The sequence below is a fragment of the Dipodomys ordii genome, unplaced genomic scaffold (assembly GCF_000151885.1).
Source record: "Dipodomys ordii isolate 6190 unplaced genomic scaffold, Dord_2.0 Scaffold7, whole genome shotgun sequence".
Lineage (NCBI taxonomy): Eukaryota > Metazoa > Chordata > Mammalia > Rodentia > Heteromyidae > Dipodomys > Dipodomys ordii.
This window is the reverse complement of record NW_012267223.1, coordinates 21,801,273-21,826,343: the sequence shown is the minus strand read 5'-3', so window position 1 is coordinate 21,826,343 and position 25,071 is coordinate 21,801,273. Positions and strand designations below refer to the sequence as shown.

The following is a 25,071-nucleotide window of genomic DNA, read 5'->3' as shown; positions in this document are numbered from 1 at the left end:
GCTGTGGCTCAAGTGGTAGAGTGCTAGCCTTGAGCTGAAAAGCTGAGGGACAATGCCCAGGCCCAGACTGACAAAAAACAGAAACAAAACAAAACAAAACTGGGGCTGGGAAGGTGGCTCAGTGGTAGAGTGCTTGCCTTGTATGCATGAGGCCCTGGGTTCAATTCCTAAGCACCACATAAGCAGAAAAAGCCAGAAGTGGCACTGTGGCTCAAGTGGTAGAGTGCTAGCCTTGAGCTGAAGAACTAAGGTACAGCGCCCAGGCCCAGACTTCAGGCCCACGACTGACTAAATAAATAAATAAAACAAAACTGCAATGTAATTTTTCTAGAAATTCATATGCAACCACAAAAGATCCTGAAACAAGAACAAAAAGAACGAAGTTGGATATATCATTTCATCTAATCTCAGAATCTACTATAAAGCTCTAAATAATCAAAACATCATAGTCTTGGTGCAAAAACTCACCTCCAGACCTCTGGAACAGAATAAACAGCCCAGAAATACATGCTTACAGTTACAATCTTCTTTTTTTTTTTCAAAAAAAAAGAAATAGTGCTAAGATTAGAAATTGGGCACTTTCTTCAATTAAAAAAAATGAGAACACATGATATCCATATGTAGAAGAAAGAAATTGGACCTTTGTTGCATACTAAATACAAAAATCAACTCAAAATGGATTAAACAGTTAAACACAAAACCTTAAAAAATGGTGAAGCTATTAGAAGAAAATATAGAGCAAAATTTCTTGATATTGGTCTGTACAAATGTTGTTTTGGCCCCCAAAAAGCAAGGAAGAAAAAAATGGATCTATGTAAACTGAAAAAGGGTTTTTTTACAGCCAAGTATTTAAAAAGTCAGAGATACTCCACATATTAGGAGAACATTTGTAAACTGTAAATCTGATTATGGTTTAATCTCCAAAATATATAAAGAATTCTAACATCCCAATAACAAGAAAATAACATGATTTAAAGGACAATTCTTAAAAGAAGACATTCAAAGAACCAAAAAGTATTTGAAAAAAATTATCCAACATCACGCTAATTACCAAGGGAAAGAATGGGAGAGACATTGTCCCAAGTATATAAAATTTTAATTAGAAGGAAGAAATAAGTTCAAGAGGTCTATTGTACAATTAGGTGACTATCATTAGTAACAATGTATTTAATGCTTGAAAATTGCAAAGAATAGATTTTAAATGTCCTAACTGCCAAACTATGTGAGGTAATAGGAATGTTAATCACCCTTATTTAGGCATTCCAGAATGTTATACGTATCAAAACATCATATTCTACACCACAAATATGGGGCTATCATTTTTATAATATTTAATAGAATTTTTGATAAGATATATCTAGCTAGCCTTCCTTATGACTTTCACCTAAGCTAAATAAACCACTTGAAGTAAACATACATCCAATAAATTCCTTCCAGATTTGCTTCAAATTTTGCAGGGTCAGGAAAGAGGCTAAATGTCTTTCCAAACTCCACAAAACATAACAACAATTAGGGGAGGTGTGTTCTCAATTACCCAAAGGAAAAAGAGGAGACAACTATCCCCATCAGACGCGTCAACAAACATGTTGCATGTGTCAGCCAAAATGGTAGTTAAACTTCCCTTCGGAAATGGTGGCAAAAGGAGACAAAAAAACAATCATCACCAACAAAATAAACACAAAAGCCTCATGACCAGCAGACTCCAGGTCAAGTCATGATTACAGTTTCTCTTCTCAACTGATCCCAAAAGAATTGTGAGAATAAAAGCAGAAAGAGCCTCGGAAACTTCAAAACCCACCTTAGCTTAATAGCCCCAAAACCACAAGGCCTGATTTTTTTTTTTAATTCTGTAATGGCCTGATGAGCTTTATCTCCTTAGGGTGGAAATGCAGAATGACTCATTGGCAATTTTAAAATGTAATGGTGAACCTGACACTGCTCCACCCAGACCCATTTCTCAGATAACCACCAACCCCAGGGCAACTGCCCTCCTCCTGAAAGGAGCCCAACGAAGCTAGATACTAATTAGGGGGGGGAAATCGTGCAATTACACTAACTTGCTGAGGCGGGCAAGCCATGTTTTACTCTATGTAGGCAGAACTCCCCTATAGAACACCCTTGGCAATGGTATATAAAAAGGCGAACGACATCGTGGAGGGGAGAAGACGATCCATTCTGGCTTCCACCAATACAGATCTGTGACTCGCTTGCCCTGCCATCATCATGTCTCTGCGACTTTCCAGTGGATCCCGGAGATCCTATCCCCGGCCCAGCACAGGGTCACTCAGGCTCTCTGGGGGAGCAGGCAGCTTTGGAGCTGGAAATGCCTGCGGCATCCCAGGCATTGGAAGCAGTTTCTCTTGTGCCTTTGGTGGCAGTTCCTCAGGGGCCAATGCGGGGACAGGCAACCCTTGCACGGGTTTCACCCTGAACGAGGGAGGCCTCCTCTCCGGCAATGAGAAGGTGACCATGCAGAACCTCAACGATCGCCTGGCCTCCTACCTGGATAACGTGCAAGCCCTGCAGGAAGCCAATGCCGACCTGGAGCAGAAGATCAAGGGCTGGTATGAGAAATTTGGACCCGGCTCTTGCAGGGGTCTTGACCATGACTACAGTAGATATTTTCCTATCATCGATGATCTTAAAAACCAGGTAAGAAATAACATTTGGCCATCACATGTATTTGCATATGTTTTTAGGTCTGGATTTCATGTCACTGGAATTCTAGAGACATGTATCCATCCCTATTTGTGATTATTTCTTACAGGGAATTTTAATTCAGCTTTGGAAGTTAGTGCTAAGTAGATTCAGTTGCCTAGCCTCCTGATAAAAATGTCACTAATAACTGAGTTGATTTTCATTATTTCCATTTGCTAGTGCGGAGGAGGGGTGGAGTTTAACTCATTGTGATAAATTGCCACTGAAAACTCAAACTCTGGCTGGGAATGTGGCTTAGTGGTAGAGTGCTTGCCTAGCATGCATGAAGCCCTGGGTTCCATTTCTCAATACCACATAAACAGAAAAAGCCCGAAGTGGTGCTGTGGCTCAAGTGGTAGAGTACTAGGCTTGAGCAAAAGAAGTTCAGGGACAGTGCCCAGGCCCTGAGTTCAAACTCCAAGGCAGGCAAAAAAAAAAAAAAAAATCATACTCCTGCCAGGGATCAGTGGCTCACATCTATCATCCTAGATACTCAGGAGGCTGATATCTGAGGATCACTGTTAGAAGTCAGCTCAGGAAGAAAAGTCTACAAGACTCTTATCTCCAATTAACCACCAAAAAGCTGGAAGTGGAACTGTGGCTCAAGTGATAGAGTGCTAGCCTTGAGCAAAAACGTTCAGGGACAGACAGCATCCAGGCCCTGAATTCAAGTCCTAGGACTAGAACAAAATAAATTTTAAAAATAAAACTCAAACTCCCTATTTTTAGATCATCGCTTCCACCACCAGCAATGCTAATGCTGTTCTACAGATCGATAATGCCAGGCTGACAGCTGATGATTTCAGACTCAAGTAAGTGGACTTGCAGAGCCAAAACAGCTCGTGGTCATTAATGAAATGATTCATTTCTTTTTTAATGTCACCATTAAATGTTACCCACTCTTATTCCAAAAACTGCAAAGTTCTAGACTTTAACATGGAAGCTTATTATAATAATATAATAAGATTATAACAATATTCTTATTTAAAATATAAATTTAAAATTACTAGAAACTTACTACTTTTCTATATTTTGGCTAGTTTTAATGAATTCCCATATAGCTATTGTTTTATATAACCTATTTCTTTTTCTATCCAATACCCAGGGATTCAAGAATAATAATTATATACAATAAATTTTGAAAATGTTTCTTGTGGTCAAAGTTGCCACTTCAAAAATACCAGAGACAGCTTGGTACTGGTAGCTCACACTGTACTCCTAGCTACTCAGGAGCTGAGATGTGACTATCACAGTTTAAATCTAGCCCACGCAGAAAAATCCATGAGACTCTAAACTCCAATGAACCAGCAAAAAAAAAATAAAAGCCAGAAGTGGAGGTGTGGCTCAAGTGGTAGAGCACCAGCCTTGAGGAAAAAAAGCTAAGTGAGAGATCCGGGTCCTGAGTTCAAGCCTCAGTACTGGTATACACACACACACACACACACACACACACACACACACACACATGTTTTAGCATTATAATTGATTGGTAACGATCTCAAACCATGTGACAAATTGGAAAAAAATTTACTTTTCAAGGTATGAAAATGAGCTGGCTCTTCATCAGAGCGTAGAGGCTGATGTCAATGGGCTACGCAGAGTTCTGGATGAAATCACCTTGTGCAGGACTGACCTGGAGATTCAGTACGAGACCCTGAGTGAGGAACTGACTTACCTCAAGAAGAACCACAAAGAGGTAAGAGTTGCCTGCCCTCCACTGTGCTCTCCCTCTGTGCATACTGCCCACCCAACAGGAGACAGTGTACTAAACCTCTTAAATAAGAAGTCAGTCAAAAGCCCCATTGTGATCTGTCAAAGGCAGAAGGGCTGACTTGTCTTTGTGTTGAATTCCCTGTACCAGTTCACCCTTGTTCTCTCATCTAGTTTCCCATGAGAAGATAAAAGGATCTTGCTTTCCAACATAACCAGTGTTATAAGATCAGTATTTGGCTATGTAATTATAGCTGAGTTAAAATAGTCTACTTAGCAGATTACATCTAATTGGATTAAATGAATATACTTTAAGGGGATCCTTAAAAAAACAAAACTATATGACAGTTAACACACTTTAAGCACATATACTTATCATAAAGACATATCTTAATAAATATGGCTAGAAAAATGAAATAGCAATTAAATTTTTACTCTATAATTTTTTTATACTTCCAAGCACATACTACATTCCAAAGGGGTCACTCTGGGAAGCTAGATTGAAAATCAGATGATGCAACCATTTCATCTTTGGGATTCTGTTTTAGACCTACTTTTTTCTTTAAAAAAAAAAAGGAAGGAAGGAAGGAATGTCTTTATACTTTGAAATAAATTTAATATTGTTAAACGACAAAGAGACTTCCAAAGTTAAGTCAACTGCTTAAAGCAAATTAGTCATGTTGAGAATGATACTTGGTTAGTCACGAGGCTGTCTTGCAAATAAAATCACTTGAATCATTTGACCTTACAAATTCAAGTATGGGCGCAGTCCATGGAAATCATTTAATACATTTTTGATGAATTGTAAGCAAGTGATCTTTTTCATTCTTCTCTTGCAATGACCTTTTTCTCTTTTTTTCTGCTTGAACTGAGGGAAATTTTGCTAACTGCTCAGGAATAAAAGCCATAGTGAGACAGATGATGCATAGAATCCACCACAGAGGAAAGGACATTGAAACAGTGTGAGACATAGAAGAAAGAAAGCCTCATCACAGACCAATCCAGAGGTTGGAAGGAGAGTTTCTGCAGCAGATACATATACTGAGCTATGTCATTTCAATGCACAGATTTAAAAGCCAGCTATGGTAGTGCACACCTGTAATACCAAGACTTGGGAGGTAGAGGCAGGAAGAACAGTTCAAAGCCAGCCTGGGCTACACCGAGAGACTGTCTAAAAAAACAAATTTAATTTACACAGACTCTTCAAGGAATGCCCACTCTCCACAATCTTAAAAACAACTCACATTGCATATGCATCCCAACTGCACACAATTCAGACATAATAAAGTATTCATGTGGACTCCAGCTTCCATGATGAAAGGAATCATAATAACCTGCATGTGTTTACCATTAATATTCCAGGCAACGTGACTAAGTCTTATGATTATTACTTATTTTGCTTCTTTTTAAACAACCCAAAGAATGTGGATTTTTACATACTCTCAATTTTCAGATAAGTATATCCAGACTTAAGTAGGTCAACCAACATTCCCCAATTCACACCACCACTAGAGGACAAAGCCAGAATTCACATAGAGATTTATCTGACTCCAAAGTCCAACAGATCAATAGAATGTCACTGTGTGAGCATCTCAGGCAGCCGGCTTCTTTCTTCCCTAGGGGAACTTAATGATTGAATGATTGATTATCACTTCAATTGTTCAGAATTATTCAAACTCTGATCATGTTCCTTATGTCTGTTTCTGGGATGCACCCAAGTTGAGAGCTCATGGAGGGTGAACTTTAGTGACATGAAGCCCATTACAAGGATGCCTATTTATGTCACAAGTCGCTAAAGAGTCAGAGGACAATTTAAAGACTTTCATTTGGAAAAAGAAATTTTTAAGACTTTTTTAAAAAAGATTTTCATTTGGAAAAGGAATGAAGACTTATTCTGGGTAACAAAGCTAACACTGATGAGTTGGGGTTACAAGACTAAAAGCCCAGTTGACCACAAGGAAAAGCTTTGGAATAATTCATACTCTTCTAAGTCAACCACAGTGGTGCATTCCTGTAATCCCTGTACTAGGGAGACTGGGTGGGAGGACTGGTCTATACACTGTGATCTTGATTCAACACAAACAAACAGAAGCCCAAGAAATCATCCAGAATGCAACAGGGCTACCCCATGAAATGGTGATGTGTTCACCATCTTTTCAAGGCAAATTGAATGGGCACATGGAGGGAAGAGGTCACTGCACACAGCCTGGGAATTCAAAAGACAAAAAACAGACATTTCAGAGCTCTTCCAAAGCTAAGCTTCTAGAACTTTCCAGGGATGCCTGCATGGCTGAGCTGAACCCTTCTCTGCCTACAGGAAATGCAAGTTCTGCAGTGCGCGGCGGGAGGCAACGTGAACGTGGAGATGAACGCGGCGCCCGGGGTGGACCTCACCGTGCTGCTCAACAACATGCGGGCCGAGTACGAGGCCCTGGCCGAGCAGAACCGCAGGGATGCCGAGGCCTGGTTCAACGAAAAGGTGCCTGCCAGCCTGTCACCGGCCACCCCGTGCGTCTGAGGATGCTCAGGGCCCTAACCTGTGCTCCCTGGCCTTTCCTCCTTTCCTCGTTTCAGAGCGCCTCGCTGCAGCAGCAGATCTCCGAGGACGTCGGCGCCACCACCTCTGCCCGGAACGAGCTGACCGAGATGAAGCGCACCATGCAAACCCTGGAGATTGAGCTCCAATCCCTGTTAGCCACGGTATGGAAGCATTATGCTCCCAGCTCCGAGGTGCATGCTGAATATGTGCCATGAGTTTTTACTGCCCCTAACAGAGATGAAAAGATATGCACATAGGTGTGTGTGTGTGTGTGTGTGTGTGTGTGTGTGCTGAACCTGGGTGTGTGTGTGTGTGTGTGTGTGCTGAACCTGGGGCTTGAACTCATGACTTGATTGCTGTGCCCTAGCTTTTTGGCTCAAGACTGGTGTTCTTCCACTTGAGCCACAGCTCTGCTTTTGGCTTTTTGCTGGTTAATTGGTGGTAAGAGTCTCAAGGACATTCCTGTCCAGGATGGCTTTAAACCAGGAGCCTCAGATCACAGCCTCCTGAGGAGCTAGGGTTAGAGGTGGGAGCCACTAGCAATGACATAGCTTTTTATAACAGACCTGAAATAATAGGAAACAATGGGATTACGAATCAGCTAAAACAGCAACCCCAAAGCCTCTAGGTCTATTCTACCATAAAGAAAGATTTGCCTATTTATTTACAAAGCAGTAGTCATCTTAACAATGAGTTGATGGGAAATCTGAAATACCTATAGTTCAAGCTACTAAGAAGAGAAAATCATATATCAAAGACCTATCTGCCTGTCAGTATCTATCTGCCTCAGGTTCCCTGTTCTGTTCCCTGATAGAAACAATCCCTGGAGTGCTCCCTGACAGAGACAGAGGGCAACTACTGCACTCAGCTGGCCCAGATCCAGGCTCAGATCGGGGCCCTGGAGGAGCAGCTGCACCAAGTCAGGACTGAGACCGAGGGCCAGAAGCTGGAGCATGAGCAACTGCTGGATATCAAGGTCCACCTGGAGAAGGAGATCGAGACCTACTGCCTCCTGATAGGAGGAGATGAGGGGTAGGTAAAGTAATTTACATGGAAGATTCCAATCTGGAGTCCTTCCTTATGGATACAACCAATCACAGGAGGAAAATATCCAAAAGTTTCAAAATGTATCTATACTGAACATGTATAGATTTCCTATTTCATTATTCCCTAAAGAGTACCTTATCACAACCTGTGTCAGAGGATGTACATTGTATTGATATTTTATAAGTAATCTAGAGATGATTATTATACAGCATACAGAAGATGTTATGTGGAAATATCATACCATTTTGTAAGAGACTTGCACTGGGATTTCTGTATCCACTGGGGCCATGGAACCAACCCTCCACTGACACATGATTATCCTGAAACTGGCTTGAAACTTAGATCCCAGTGAAGTGACTAAGAACTAATGTTCTCACAACCATGAATGCTGAATGTTAATAATACCATTTAGCCAGCTATGAATTAGCAATACTTCACAAGATCAAATGCAACAAGCCCTCTGCGTAAGGTATGAAAATTAAAAATATACCATTCTCTTGAGGTTGAGACTAGGTCTCCTGTCTGAATTCAAACTCCAAATCCTCCAGCCTCACCTCCCAAGTGCTGGGATTACAGACATATACTACACTTGCCTGGCTAAAAGTACCACTTCTTAATGAGAAAACAGCAGTTTCAACTGTGCAACCGATTAGATATGTTCTCACCAAAGAGCTAAAGAAAGCCTAATGGAGGATTTAGAACTGAAGGCATTCTCTCGAAATCATTCTTATTTGTGATGTCTTTGCAGGGCTTGCAAGTCTTCAGGTTACAAGTCTAAAGATTATGGAGTTGGAAATGTGGGAACTCAAATCAAAGGTAATGAAAGTCCATTGCTATGCTATACCTCATTTCCAGTGAACTGCTTTTTTATATTACCTGAGATTGGTAAGGCTAGATGTAATCAAGATTTATAGTAGACACTAGTGTATATGTGTGCTAAATGTCTAACTTAGTAATGTATGTTAATTTTAAACAAAGTCATACGTGACTATGATTTTAAAGTAACCAAAATTCACCAAAAAAATGTATTATTCTTAAGCATGCATGCTTTCTACCTAGTCCATTCTGTATATAAAATCTTATTATTCTGTTAATTGATAAAATTTCTTATTTATCTTTTTTTAACCGTAAAAATCTCCTTTAAATTTTAATTTTTCAGACTCAGCCAAACCCATAGTAGTTAAGAAAGTTCTTGAGGAGGTAGACCAGCGAAGCAAGATCCTTACCACCAGGCTCCACTCTCTGGAAGAGAAATCTCAAAGCAATTAACAGAGAACAGCCAAACTCCCTCCAAGAAAAGGCATTAACTGTGTCTGGGAATATGAGCAAGTCTAAGTCAAATGTCTGTACTATGGTCTTTCTGTTCTTTTCTCTTTCTGTACAATCAAAAGTAGATCTGCCCCTTCATCTGAAAGAATGTCATGTGCAAATATGATTCACTTGGTTACTCTACAGCTATCTATAATCAATACTTTGTACTCAATAAACCTTCTCCCTTGAGCAAATCATCACCAGTGATTGTCTTATCTTTAAAATATTTATATCTGGTACAGATAGATGGGTATCTAACAGTTTCTCATTTGTGGGAAAACTTTCAGAAAATATCTAACAGATTTTTCCCCTAGATTTTCATGAGGCTTTCCAGATAAATCAGACTAAATCAGAAGGAATAAACACATTTTTATTAAATGTTTCATCTACTATATTTTGACTTTTTAATGTCTATTTTCCTTTCATAATAGCTAAGATGTATACATTTCAGATTCTTCATCTGTAAGTGTGAATAATAAAAGCATTTGTCTCAAATAGTTGTTGTAACTATTAAATTAATTACCTTAAAGTATACTTATGGGGTAAGAACTCAGTAAGTGTTAATTTTTATTTTTTAATACTCAATATTTATAATAATCTAATTTTCAACTTCATTATTATGAATACATATTAAAATACATATTACAAAGATAAGAGAGATTGAAGAAACATCCTGGTGCAGAATGCAAATTATATCTATAAAGTTATCAACTTGTTTTGCAAGGTTATTTTACAGTTAGTGCTCATAACTCTCTTAACCAGAGGATTCATCTCGAAAAAAGGAAAATGAGTAAGATGAGCTGATACTATAATTTCCTCAGATCAAATGTTGCCCCTAGATACTTACATATCCTTAGCCCTCTGTGAATATATTTTAAATCTACTCAGAAATATTTTATTAAGATTTCCTGTAAAAATATTAAGTAGAAAAGATGATAGTGCTGTAATTCTCCCTGAATTACCTTTGTGATTTTTCTGATACAATCTTAGCAGAGGCCACTGCAGCCAAAATGCCAGATGAGGTGAAACAAAGGCATTAAAATATTAGAGAGGGGCTGTGAAGGTGGCTCAGTGGTAGAGCGCTTGCCTTGCTTGCACGAGGCCCTGGGTTCAATTCCTCAGCACCACATAAGCAAAAAGAAAAAAGCCAGAAGTGGCACTGTGGCTCAAGTGGTAGAGTGCTAGCCTTGAGCTGAAGAGCTGAGGGACAGCGCCCAGGCCAAGAGTTCAGGCCCCACGACCGGACCCCCCCCCAACATATATATTTTTTTTCTATATATATATTTTTTCTATATATATATATTTTTCTCTATATATATGTTTTTTCTCTAATATATATATATATGTATATATATTAGAGAAAATTTTAACTTAGAAAAAAATATCTTGCAATTTATATACTTAAGTGATCTACACCCCTCTTCTCAACTTACCATCCCATCCTCTCTCATGAGCTAGGTTGATGCTTCCAAATGGAAATTCTTATTCAGCTGTATACATTTGTCACAAATCTGTATACCTAAAAAAGGTGTTTTAATAATGAATTGAAATATTTCTCAGTAACAGCAGAAACTGCACTCAAATTGCTATTTGATTGATTCAGGGTAGTTTAATAAACCCTCAAATCAAAAAGAAGGGGAAGGAAGGAAGGGAAGAAAAAGAAAGAAAGAGAAAGGAAGGAAGGAAGGGAAGAAAAAAGAGAGAGAGAAAGAAAGAAAGAAAGGAAAGAAAAAGAAAGAAGAAAGGAAGCAAGGAAGGAAGAGAAAGAAAGAAAGAGCAAGGAAGGAAGGAAGAGAAACAAGGAAAGAAAGAGAAACAAGGAAAGAAAGAAAGAGAAACAAGGAAAGAAAGAAAGAGAAACAAGGGAGGGAGGGAGGAAGGGAGGGAAGGAGGGAGGGAAAGGGAAGGAAAGTAGGAAGGAAGGAAACAGCATTAAGTTCTCCCAGCCATGATGTGTGACATTATATATGTAATACTGCCAAACCTCAGGGTCCAGGGTCATTCACCTGGGTATTGAGTGCCCACATGACCCATCTTATTTATACAGTCTCCAGCCCTTTCAGAGATCAAACTGCTAGAGCTCAAGGACCAAGTATAAATGACACTGTTAACATGATCCAATTCAGCCCAAGACCCCAGGAATACAAACACTTTCTGTGGGATAAGATATTCCAAGGTTTATGAGTTATCCCTAAAGAGTTAAGAAACAGTTAAACCTTTCTATGGGACTTGCAGATTCCATAGAATCTGGTCAGAATATTCTAACATACTCAGTTAACCCTTTGCTGCAAAAGAAGTCTCACCACAGATCCCTGAAATACACAGAGCAGAGCTGCAGCACGCTAGTCCCTACAACTACTGCCCCTAGTGCCACTTCAAATCCAAGATGCTTGGATAGGATCTGTAGTCAGGTGTAGCTAATGATAGAGTCCATCTTTCCTTGCAAACAATATAGAAGGCTGGGATGTGGCTCAGTGGCAAAATGCTTGCCTAGCAAGTGCAACGTCCTGGGTTTGATCCCCAGTACCTAAAAAGAAAAGACAAAAAATAGTTTAAAAATACATAGAAACACAGAAGTATTAGTATCAGATGATATCTATCTAAAGGAAACATAAATCACTAAAACACATTTTTGAAAAATGACACTTGAGACAGATTAGGACTAGTATAAATGCAGGTGTAGGTTTCCATGGTAATAAACAGCAATTAATATAGGTTTGCATTTTATAGGATGTTTAAAATAAAAGCTGATAGATTACCATACATATAATATTGTTTTCTATTTTTATAACCTCTGCTAATTTATTTTAATTGCACCAGATCTGATGTAGTTGCTGAGCTTTCCATTCATAGTTGGTGCTCTACCACTTGGACTACATACAATTTTACTAGTTAGCTGGAGATAAGAGACTCACAGATTTGTCTGTACAGGTTGGCTTCGAACTGCAATTCTCAGGTCTCAGCTTCCTGGGTAGTTAGGATTTTAGGTATGAGCCACAAGTATCTTGTCCAGTTTGTTGGTTTGTTTTTTGTTTTTTGTTTTTTGTCAATCGTGGGGCTTGCACTCTGAGTCTGAGCACTGTCCCTCAGCTCTTCAGCTCAAGGCAAGTGCTCTACCACTTGAGCCACAGAGTCACTTCCTATTGTTTTTTTAGATAGCTCTTCCTATATAGCTCAGGTTGGCTTCAAATTCACTATGTAGCCAGGCTAGTCTTTAACTCATGACCCTCCCACATCATCCTGCTGAGTGCTGGTATTACAAGTGTGTACTACCAACGCTCCAGAATTACTCTTGAATGGTCAGAGACAGAATGAATACTGATCTCATCAATTTGTCACTAAAACCAAAATCAGTCCTTACTTCATGTAGAGTTATAGTCTAAGAGTTGTTTGTAAATGTCTCTATTTAACACATTTCATCTTACTGTTTGCCAGGCATTGCTCCTGATCCTTTATAAATAAAATTTATTAATCCTTATAATAACTCTGTGAGAGTGGAATGAAAGTCTTCCTTAATAGATGAGGAAATGGAGATTCAAAGGTGGTATGTCACTTTCTCAAGGTCACAAAGCTAGTAAAAGCTGAAACAAGGACACAACATTGCCACAATGAGACTCACAAGACACTATGTTGAAAATGAACTTTACAACTTGGGTGCGGGGGGAGGAGTGAGGGAGATGGGGGAGGGAAGGGATAGTAGGAGAAAAACAAAGGAGGGGGTAACAATGCTCGAGAAGCCTGGAAGTGACAAAATATGGCTCCAGGAATTTTTAGAAATTGTGCCGTGATGAGCTTTGTGGAAGTCCCACAGAGACAATGACATCAATGAATTACAGAGATCCACAACCCTCTATTTGAGACATATGTGGCTGAGCCAAAAATCCTATTGATCTAACCAGTGCTGGCTCCCAGCCCAGTGGCTGTCACAGAGGAAGAGCTCCCTAATATTTGCTGGATTGAATACCGAGTGGACTCCCCCACGTGGGGCATCTTGGAACATCCAAGAGCATGAACCTACATTCTAGGTTCTCCTCTCCAGCATTCCCTTACATCAGTCCCAACAGTTGGCAGCAGGTAGGAAGTTTAGGGATGGGGCCTGGTGGAGGGGGCACACATCATTTCCAACAGATGAGAAATGTAGTCTTGGTTTTAGCAGCAGAGTAGTGCCACAAAACTAGGGAGAGAATCTGGGTTGTACGGCTTGGCAGCAGGTGATGGTTTCAAGCCTGTGACAGACGGTGTGGAGGAGGCAGTGGCAGGGCAAGGTCAGCCTCTGGGACCAAGCTCCATGGGAACTGGTTTTCTAGCTAGAGCAACTGTTTGTCACCAAGGGGAGATTAAATCAGCCATCTGCAACCCAGAACTACTGTATGTAGGTCAAGCCCCAGACCGTGAGATACCTTGCTCTATTGTGTCTCCGTAGGGGGGGGAAATGGTGTAAATTATTTTTACAACACCTTCTCAACATTGTGAAAAACACATAAGTCTTTTCCATGAGATTATAGAACACTACAAAAATTATAAACTACATTCTTTAAGAGCAGCTACTATGCCTTATCCATCTGATTCCCAAGATCTAGCAAAAAGCATTTTGCAAATATTAACTTATTAATCAAGTAAGCTTTCGAATATTTTACATTTTCAAAACTATACATTCAAAGGATGAGTGAAGATTTTTTGTTTAAAAAATGGCACAATATGAAGGTTAGATTTACATTAAAAATTATCTCTAATAAGAAGAAAGCAAAATGCAAAGGAAAAGAAAAATCTTTACATTTCTGTTTAGTATAGTTGGGAAAAAACCTACACCGAGATCTAGAATAGCTAGGCAGCCAACTGAATCTAGATTCGTACCACAGCATTTAATCTTGTCTAAGCTGTGGTTAGCGCCACCTGCTGTCTCTAAGAGGTAAGCACATAGCCTGAAGTCTAAGAATGCTGAGATCTGAGGATAGATGTTTGAGGCCATTCAGGGCTCCATAACCAGCAAATAAGCTAGACATAGAACTCTGGCTCAAGTGGTAGAGTGCCAACTTGAAGCAAAAACAAAAAAAAAGCTAAGCAAGTGTATGGGACCCTGTGGTCAAGCCCCCCAATACTAGCACATATACATACAACACACACACACACACACACACACACACACACACACAGAGGAAGGTAAGATCATTAGCTTACACTCTTGGGATCTTGGTATAAAATGGAAGGCAACTGGCAATTACTTCACATCTATATTTTCGGTTGTGCCTCAATGGTGTCAGGGGTTGCTACTCTGGTCACAGGTGGCCCTCCAAGGGCTATTGTACCCCATATATCTAAAACACATAAACATATCTAAAAGTAAGAGCTAGCATCATCAATTAAAGATGGATAAATGATTCACACAAGTGATTCCTAAAAGAGAAATAACCAACAAAAAAGCCCTTGATGCCCAACACCTCTACCAGGTAATGTTAGAACTCAGACATTATCTACCAGGCCAGGCGCCGGGCTCATGCCTGTAATCCTAACTACTCAGGAGGCTGAGATCTGAGGATCACAGTTTAAAGCCAGCTCAGGCAGGAAAGACCATGAGACTCTTATCTCCAATAAACCACTAGAAAACCAGAAGTGGTGCTGTGGCTCAAGCAGTAGAGTGCTCACCTTGAGCTGAAAAGCTGAGGGAAAGTGCCAAGCCCAGAGGTCAAGACCCACAACCAAAAAAAAAAAATCTACCAGGAAGCAGGACCTTACCAGACACTGGACCTCCCAGCACCTAGATCTTGGCTTTCTCCAGCTTCCAAAACAGAAGGAATTAAATTACATTGTTTTTCTATAAAAAAAATGTCATTTTAACATTAGAACAGGTCCCATTTATTTAATGATGATAAATATTCATGGTAGCAGGGGTATAGGAAAAAAGGCACTGACCGATGCCTGATGGAGCCAAGTTGGCAAAACTTTCAAGAGAACAACTCAGCAGCAGATAACAAAGCCTCTAAAAACAGAATGTCTCCAAAGAGCAAGCTGTTCCATTTCTAGGAATGTATCCTCACATGATCAATTATTAATATAGCTACACAGATATAACTTTCTCAGCTGTTTGCCATGGTGAAACCTCAGCCATAATAAAATATTCAACAATTACTTTGAATCAATAAACTAAGTTACAGAGTACCCATCAAAGAATTATTACACAGCCATTAAGACTGTTCAAGTAAGAACCTAGTATGGTATCTCACACCTGAAATTCTAGCTACTCAGGAGGCTGAGATCAGAAGAATTGTGATCTGAGGTCATCACAGAAGCCCGTGAGATTCCATCTCAACTAATAAAAAAGCTAGGCAGTAGTATGCACCCAGCAAGGTAGGAAACACTAATAGTAGGATCACAATCCAGGCCAGCCAGGGCAAAAAGCAAGACTCTATTTGAATGCAAAAAGGGTACCAGTGATATGGTTCACGTGGAAAAGCACTTGCCTGGAAAGCACAAGGCTCTGAGTTCAAACTCCCACACTGCTCAAATGAGAAAAAAAAAAGCGTTCAAGTTAGGTGAATTCACAATTTGAGGGTAGCCTGGGAAAAATTAATAAGACCCTATATCAAAAGTAAAATGAAAACAGATATAATTCAAGTCGTAAAGCACTTGTTTAGCAAGTACCAGGCCCAGCCCTAAGTTTAATCTCTAGGACCACAAAAAGAAAAGTTCAAATTCATGTGTTGGCCTGAAAAGATGTCAATCATTTATTGAGAAATGATATGTTGTGTCAAGACATTATACACAGTATGGTCTATTTTTATTTTAAAAGAAAATAATTGCATACCCGTCACATATATGCTTATTTTTTTAATCTAAAGCAAGCCAACTGGCTATTATGAAAACACCTACCCTACATTGAGGTGTGTTTTCTAATTTTCTAAAATAATCATGTACTACTCATAAAAATGTAAAAGTCTTCAAAGGAAAAAACACATCTGTATGTTTCAATGTTTTACAATGCATTTCTTCTCTTTTACTTTTAAGGGAAAAAAATAAATAAGCAAGTGATGGATAAGGTTATAGAAAGAAAATCATGAGATGGGAAGAAACTAACATATTAAAGTTTAAAGTGTGGACAAGAAAAGTGTTCTAAAACAGGTAACCCTTGAAAGGTGATAAAATTTGGATTCATGGAAAGAACAGAACAAGGTGTAGTATTAGGCTTTGCTCCAGAACTAATCACATCAAAGGTACTTGTAGAAATACCCAGTCACCTTGAGTGATCAGGGTCACGTGTTAGTACATATCATCAGCCCTTTGTATCCACTCTGTACCCAGAAGGGCAATCGTAGGCCTTTGGAATTACTGTTGAATGACACTGTGGGAAAGACATAGGCTAACTTGGCATCTTTGAAGATTTCCCAACACCTGGCTTCTCTGTCTCCCTCTAGGGCATGAACACCATGGAGAACAATTGCTTGCTAAGGGCTGTGCTTGGGCTTGATCTAGTCAGCCCCCACATCAAAGCTGAATCTTCTCTCTTTTCTCCCTTCTTTGTTTCATTGTCAGTATTTCCCTGGTTCCTTTCCATGTTCTGATCACTGTATCAGGTGGCACCTGCATCCTAGCCCTACTTAAACCTGTCTGGATTTCTACCTCCCTACTCACAATTGGCCTATCTTGTCAACCTGTTCATCTGAGGATACAACTCTGCCATTGTTTCTAAGCAGCCCTGTCCTCCTAGGGTGAGCCGTGTGCTTCCTTCTTCCCCAGCATCCTTTGGGGACGTGTAGGTTGAGTGTACACCTGAGCCTGCCCCATCTCTCTTCGTTGGGGTGAGTCTGTACAGGAGTGGTCCAATGGCATAGAGATTACCCATGGAGTGATAGTAATTTGGCTTAGTACTAGAACATTCTACCATGTGCTACCATTGCTATGTATGTAGTATTAGCTTATTATTTGAATCTTCCTGTATCTTGTTTATTTTGGGTCTCTCTTTTCCTTAACCAGGCTCATGAAGAAGTTTGTCTCTTTTATCTGTCTCTTTAAAAGATCCATTTTGACATAATAAATGATACAGGACCCTAGGCATTCACACACAGTGAAACCAAAGGCATGATGCCCATGTGTATCTAGTCACATAACATAATTGTATCAAAATGAACACCAGGAAATGGAAACAGGAGGGGTTTTTTTCTTTGTGGCTGTTTTCGTTTTTCTTTTTATCTTGTCTGTTTATCTGTCTTTGGGAAGACAAAGGGGGGCACAAAAATGGAGGGACAAGGGTGAACAAATACAGCCGTAATACTCACTAGACACCATGTTGAAAATGAACTATACAACTTGTGGGTGTGATGGGAGGGAAAAACTGGTAGAGAGCAAGGGAAAGGGTGACATTGTTCAAAAAGAAATGTACTCTTTACCTGACATGTTAACTGTAACCCCTCTGTACATCACTTTTATAATAACAATTTTTTAAAGTTTTTAAATAAAAAAGCACAATCTTTTGAATGCATTTGTGTATAGCTTGTTTTTCATTTCAACAATTTTGGTTTTTATCTTTACTACTATGTGTGCATGTGTGTATACATACTTCTTTTTCTACAAGGCCAGAGTTTGAACTTATGTCCTCAGGTCTTCATGCTTGCTACACAGGTGAGCCATACGTACAGCCTTTATTTTTTCAGATAGGGTCTCACTTCATACCCAGGCCCATACCTGGACTGCTATGCACCTACTTTTGGCTTACTGTTGTAGCTGGGATGACAGGTATGAACCACCACACCCAGATACTTCTGTTGATATGGAGTCTCTTATAGTTTTATGCCTGGGATAGCCTGGTGCCACAGTCCTCCTGACCTCAGCCTCCCACAGAGTTGGGATAACAGGTGTGCACCATTGTGCCTTGCTATTGGTTGAGAGGGGTCTTGTGTGTTTGGCCCAGCAGGACTCAAACCACAATCTTTCCAATACCAGTCTCCCAAGTTGCCAGGATGATAAACAATATATATGATTTTATTGTTCTTTTTGTATACTGTTTCATCTTTAGTCGTCTTTCTTTAATCATGCAACCACTTGAGGTTGTGGATTTTCAATGTAAAGCTGTTGCAATATCCCAAAAATTCTATTTTCTATTCATGGTACTATTCTATTTTCTGTTTCTATAAGAAAATGCCTGAAACTGATTATTTTATAAAGAAAATCGATCTATTTAGCTTTTGAGGCTGAGACTATGGCTGGGGGCCTGGGGAGTGCTCATCAGTTCAGCTTCATGGCAGATGGAATCACTATGGTAAGGGTACATGCAGAAGAAATAGCATGGCAGGTAGGAGTTGGAGAGATTCAGGGGCCTGTGAAATCTGTGCTTAACTGCCACCTGCCCTGTCCTGAGGCCCTAGAAGACAAGATCGCTCAACCCCTATAAAAATCACTTACCTTTTAACTCTAGAAACTGATTAAATGATCTTAAGGAAAATCTAGGAGATTCCACAGCATAGATACAAAATTAAGTCATTTTTTTCCTCCCAGAACAAACTGTGGCAAAATGGCATGATCTAACAGATGTTTGCTGATGGCACAGGGCTCAAACAGATGTGTTTAACTGAACCCAGGGAGAGAAAGTCGTACAAGTGGAATTAGATGGTGGAAAAGAGCCCCTGGCATTCACTCTATAGAGACATCACTTTTCTGTTTGCGCATGCCAGTACTTTCATGAGTGCTAAGGATACTAATGAGAGCATAAAAATAACAGAAGATGGACTGAAGAGAGTGGAAAGGGCAGTTTATATGATCTGTTTCTCCATCCCCCAAAATCCATACAGCACAAGGAGACATACCAATGGTTTAGGGGAAAGAATGGGGAGTAAACATAGGGCTTTCTTCTTTGAGCCCTAACAATGGACCCATGATAAGAAAATCCAGCACCTGGCAGGTACCTACGGCCCCTGAATTGCTCCAGGCTGGCGCCTGCAGCACACACTGCCAGACCTGCCCCAGCACCAAGCCAGGACCTGTATCACCCATAAAATGGGCTGGACTTGTAGTTCACATCAAACTAAAGCAATCTTGGGTGCCAGGAAAATCTTAGCAGTGGGCAGGTCTCAGAGGCTATGGTGCTATTGGCATGTCCAAGCATTACACCAGCCTTAACAGCCATAGGACTCCAGCCCAACACGAGCATGGCCACAGTTGACCAGAGCTTAGAATACACACACATATACCCCAGTACTGCAATAGCCACAGGGGTTTCAGGCATAGGGAGCATGCCAAATGACCTGTGTGGGATCTCTAGTCAGACTGACATCCTACTTTAAAGGAGCTTCCCATATGGAGCCAAGTCTGCAAGGCCTGGGCACAAGTACTTACTTCTTCCAGTAAACAGACCTACAGTTACAGGAGCAAGCATAATCAGGGAAACATGGCATCCATTCCTGGAGACAAAATCAATGACTAGTGCCTGACCCTAAGAGACAGAGATGTATGATCTACACAAGGTATTCAAAGCATCAACTTTAAGGAAACTCAGTAAACTTCAGGAAAATGTGAAATCGTTCAAAGAAAGGAGGAAAACAATAAATGACTAATGTAAGAGTTTTAACAGATTACTTTTAAAATCAAACAGAAATCACTCGGCTGAAAAAAAATTTTTTTAAATAAATGAAGACAAATGAAGAGGAGACATGGGTGGAGAATGCAGTCAAGAATGCAACGTAAGCCCAGTGCTGGTAGCTCACTACTGTATTCCTAGTTACTCAGGTGGCTGAGACCGGAGATCACAGTTTGAAGCCAGCCCAGGCAGAAATATCCCAGTACTCATAAACTGCTTTGTTAAATGATGACCCCTTTGTACAACTACTTAAAGACAATAAAAAGTAAGTAAAATTTAAAAACAAAAAAACAAACATTCACGTTACATGAAAAACGACAACAGGGAACAACAACAGAATTGATGACATTAAAGAGTCAGTGAACTTTAAGACTGATCAATTGAAAATATACAGAGTATGTCCTTGCACTTGCTAGGCAGGCCCTCTTCTGCCTGAGCCATGCCCCCGCTCACTTTCCTTGCTCTTACACAAAAAAGTTCTATCAGCTCAGTGACAGTGGCTCATGCCTATAATTCTAGATATTCAGGAGGCTAAGGTCTAGGATTGCAGTTGGAAGCGGAATTAGGCAGCCAAATCCAAAAGACTCATATCCATTTAACCATCAAAATACCATAAGTGGAGCTGTGGCTACAATGATAGTGCAGCAAAAATAATGCTAAAGGACAGTGCATAGGCCCTGAGTTCAAGCCCCAGAACCGCACAAGAAAAGAGTTCTAACAACATTCAACAATACTCGGAGCCATTTTCTACTCTTAACTATTTTGATCTTAGTGCTTATTTGAAATCCAGAGAATATTCTCTGGAATGGACAGGCAATAGAAGCCCTGAATTTTACTCCCAGCTCTGCAATATGTCATGCTTTTCCAGCTCATCTAAGAACATACAATATGCCAAAGTTTAATTACTAGCAATCCTCTCTCTCTCTCTCTCTCTCACACACACACACACACACACACACACACACACACACACACACAAGTTGACAGTTATCTTTTAGAAGTCATTCTGTGCTTACAAAGAAAACATATTCTATAGTGAAAAATCATTTATACAATTCCTTATAGATCAAAAAAAACTGCTGGTCAAAAACCATTCAAAATAGCCCAAAACAGATGGCAGAGCACAGAACTAGAAGCCCAGAGACATTTGGACTTTGGTTTGCTTCTTTTAAACTATTATATAACAAACAACTAAGCGCCAGGCACCAATGCTGCCATGTTTCTGAAACTCCTGGTCCACTGAACCTTAACAGGTTGTTGAGGCAGCCATTTCACAAATAAAAGAAATGCCAAGAACACTTATCATGTTATCTTTGGCAAGTCGTGACTTCAAATAAAGGTGTATTAAATTTGAAGTTGTCTCAAAACAATGAAGGTGAATATTTACTAAAGAATCCTAACACTTCAGGCGAGAATGGAATGCATTTATAAAGGTGATTAATATCTTTAATTCACTAAACACCAAACACTGTGCTAGACGGTTTGCAAATAACAGAATCAAAATTAGTTTGTTAAAACAAACTCATCACTCACAATGAAAAAAACCACATGGATACGACTGAAAGAAAGCCGTGGAAATGCATCAGAAGGACCAACTAAGAGAACAAAATCCTGTGGGTTTATCTATTTATTTATACACTGACTCATTAGGCAAAGAATTTAACGTAATAAATGGCTATTTTAAATCATGAAACCACCTTCCCCACCCTTCAGTTCTGAAAAGACTTAGGGAAGTATCACATAAGAACTGAATTTTGAAGCTGAATTAAAAAGACAAGAAACTCAAAGATAGTACACACTGATTTAAAATGTGCAAGGTCCTGGGTTTAATCACTAGCTCTGCAAAAATAAATAAATAGGACTAAAGCATGGTTGAAGTGGCAGAGCTCTCACCTACCACATGAGAGACCCTGCTCCCAAACCCCAGAACATAGAAGAGGGGAGGTGGGGGGTGGGGAGCAGGGAAGGAAGGAGGGAAGAAGAAACGAATGTATCATTATAAATTGTATCATAAAGAAAACTGAAAAATAAACAAGAAAACAGCAGAGTGCCTCCATCATCCATCACAGGTTTCCTTAGTTAAAACCCAAATGTTCAGACACCCCAAAGGACATGGAAAATAGAGAGAAAAAGCTACAGAAACAAAACTGTACAATCCCCAGGCAAAATTCCAAGTCAAACGGAGTTGTTAAATCATATCATTTCTCAGCCAGGAACAGTGGCTCATGCCTGTAATACCTGCTACTCGGGATGCAGAAATTGGGAAAATGGTAGTTCCAGGCACCTGCCATCCTAGCTATCCAGGAGTCTATAGATCTGAGTCTAGCCCTGGGCAGAAAATGCAAGACACCACCTGAAACTAAAGCTTAAAGTTTCAAAGAGTAGAGTGCTTGCATTTTGCCTCATTCTTAACACATAAAATTCTTTCAACAGAGGCTCTTAAACTTCTATAAGATTTCTTTCACTTAGCTATTTCTTTGCTTAAACCTTCTCTTGGCCCAGTGCCATCCTTCATGAAAATGAAAAGCTTCCACTTCATGATGGTAAGAGGAAGGAAAAGACTTGATTCCTGTTCAACCCATCCCCATGATTTGCATACTTGTAATCATTAGTGTTCAGACTTTCTGGTTTCTTAGTTTGGAGCTAGATGAGATGTAATGACCAACAAATCATTATGATTAGAAAAGATGTTATAAGAATCATTCCTAGAGCTGGGAAGGTGGCTCAGTGGAAGAGTACTTGCCTCTCATGCATGAGGACCTGGGTTCGAGTCCTCAGCACCACATAAGCAGAAAAAGCCAGAAGTGGTGCTATGGCTCAAGTGGTAGAGCACTAGCCTTGAGCTAAAGAGCTGAAGGACAGCGCCCAGGCCCAGAGTTCAGGTCCCACGACCGACTGACAAAAGAAAAAAAAATCATTTCCAGCTTAACAGTTTTATTTGAGTGTCCTGTGGAGAGCTAGCACTCTAAATAACTAGTGGAATAATATCACACTCCTGTAAAAGTGCATGTAAAGTATAAAAGTTAGTAAACTGCTGGGTACCAGTGGCTCACTCCTTAATCCTAGCTACTCAGGAGGCTGAGGATCGTGGTTCAAAGCCAGCCCAGGCAGGAAAGTCCATGAGACTCTTATCTCCAATAAACCACTCAGAAAACTGGAAGTGGCACTGTGGCTCAAGTGGTAAAGCACTAGCCTTGAGCTGAAGAGCTAAGGGACAGTGCCCAGACCCAGAGTTCAAGCCCCACGACTGAAAAATAAATAAATAAAAGTTAATAAGAGCTATGTGGTAAGGGGAATCAACACCTCTTCTTTTATAATGCCACCCATAATGTGTCCAAATAAAAGCAGTTTAAGGAAAAATTAAGAGAGGTCAAAAAACTGGAAAACAAATTATTGAATATAAAGATTAAATCAAGCAGTTTAATGAAGACTACAATAAAGAAAGTTTTATATTGTTTTGTTTTTTGTCCATCGTGAGGCTTGAACTCAGGGCCCGGGTGCTGCCGCAGAGCTCTTTTACTCAAGGCTAGTGCTCTACCACTTTGAGCTACAGCTCCACTTCTGATTTTTGAGTGGTTAATTGGAAATAAGAGTCTCTTTTTTTCCTTTTATTTTCCTTTTTTTTGGGGGGAGGTCCGGCCGTGGGGCTTGAACTCTGGACCTGGGCACTGTCCCTCAGCTCTGCAGCTCAAGGCTAGCGCTCTACCACTTGAACCACAGTGCCACTTCTGGCTTTTTTCTTTTTACGTATGTGGTGCTGAGGAATCGAACCCAGGGCCTTATGCATTCAAGGCAAGCGCTCTACCACTGAGCCACCTTCCCAACCCAAGATAAGAGTCTCACAAGTACTTTTCTGCCTGGGCTGGTGTCAAAGAGAGATCCTCAGATCTCAGCCTCCTGAGAAGCTAGGATTATAGGTGTGAGCCATCGGTGACCAGCTAAAGGAAATTTTTATTTATTTATTTACTTACTTATTTATTTATGTGGAGCTTTTTTAGGAGGTAGGTGCTGGTACTGGGGCTTGAACTCCAGTCTTCAAGCTTGAGCTCAGCTTTTTTGCTCATGGCTGGCACTCTACCACTTGAGCCATTCTCACTTTCAGAGCATTTGAAAGTTAGTTGGAGATAAGAGTCTTTCAGATTTGTCAGCACCAGGTTAACTTTGAACTGAGATTCTTAGATCTTAGGCTGCTGAGTAGCTAGGTGTGAGCCACGGGTGCTTGGCTAGAAAGTATAAGTAAACAAAACAACTACTTGAGTATAAAGCTAAGGAGAGCCAATCACTTGTGGCTCACACTTGTAATCTTAGCTACTCAGGAGGCTAAGATTTGAGGATTGTAGTTTGAAGCCAGCCCAGGCAGACAATTCCACCAACTTTTATCTCATTTGCCCACCAAAAAGCCAGAAGTGGAGCTGTGGTCCAAATGATAGAGCATCAGCCTTGGGCAAAAGAAATCAGGTACAGCACTAGGCCCTGAGTTCAAGCCCCGATACCAGCACATAAATACACACACACAGATTTTGACATCTGTAAAATTACTCGTAGATGATTAAAAGTGGTTCAGGTCGCCTTGAGCTGAATTGTTCAGGGACAGCTCCCAGGCCTAGAGCTCAAGCCCCATGACTGACACACACACACACAAAAAAAGAGAGAGAGAGAGAGAGAGAGATCTTTCATGCGATTGTTTCTAACATAGTTGTAAGATTATGTCTTTGTTGCCTTGTATGTCCCTCCCCCATGGTACAACCCCTGTTTTCACTATATATGATGTTGGTATATGTGGAGGGGAAGGGAAAAAACAAATTGTAAAAACAGGGATACAGGAGGACCCATTGCAACAATGAGATGTACAAGTCGTTATGTCGAAAACCGAACTTTACAACTTTGGTGAAGGAGGGGGGGGGGAGGACACAAAGGGGAAACAAAGCAGGAGGCTACAATGCTTGATAAGAAATGTGTTCATTATCTTACCCACGTAATTGTAACCCCTCTGTACAGTATTTTCATAATAAAAATATATTAAAAATAAAAAAGTGGTTCAGGTCCTTTTCTTGCAAGTATCTTCAAAACAAAGACAGAAGAAATTGACACAAGATTCTATTCTAAGGGTGGCATTCTCATTTTCCAGACTAGAACTCAAGGAAAATGTGTTAGAGTCATCTCTCTAGTTATAACCATGCTCTGCTCTGCTGTGAGAAAATCT

At 40.1% G+C, this 25,071-nt stretch overlaps 1 protein-coding gene across 1 annotated transcript; it reads left to right on the top strand.

Moving 5' to 3' along the window:
• Positions 1-2,174: 2,174 nt before the first annotated feature.
• Positions 2,175-9,262, top strand: Krt25 (keratin 25, type I). Its single transcript, XM_013038066.1, has 8 exons — positions 2,175-2,652; positions 3,427-3,509; positions 4,237-4,393; positions 6,725-6,886; positions 6,982-7,107; positions 7,761-7,978; positions 8,742-8,809; positions 9,153-9,262. Exons 1-8 carry the CDS (start codon positions 2,224-2,226, stop codon positions 9,260-9,262), a joined length of 1,353 nt encoding a protein of 450 aa, XP_012893520.1. The 5' UTR covers positions 2,175-2,223.
• Positions 9,263-25,071: the final 15,809 nt, after the last annotated feature.

What these genes read in the sequence shown, in the direction of transcription:
- Krt25 (XM_013038066.1), top strand. Translation starts at nt 2,224, where the DNA reads ATGTCTCTGCGACTTTCCAGTGGATCCCGGAGATCCTATCCCCGGCCC. An exon ending in TCGATGATCTTAAAAACCAG is followed by an intron (nt 2,653 to 3,426) that starts GTAAGAAATAAC and finishes CCCTATTTTTAG; the next exon opens with ATCATCGCTTCCACCACCAG. An exon ending in AGGCCTGGTTCAACGAAAAG is followed by an intron (nt 6,887 to 6,981) that starts GTGCCTGCCAGC and finishes TCCTCGTTTCAG; the next exon opens with AGCGCCTCGCTGCAGCAGCA.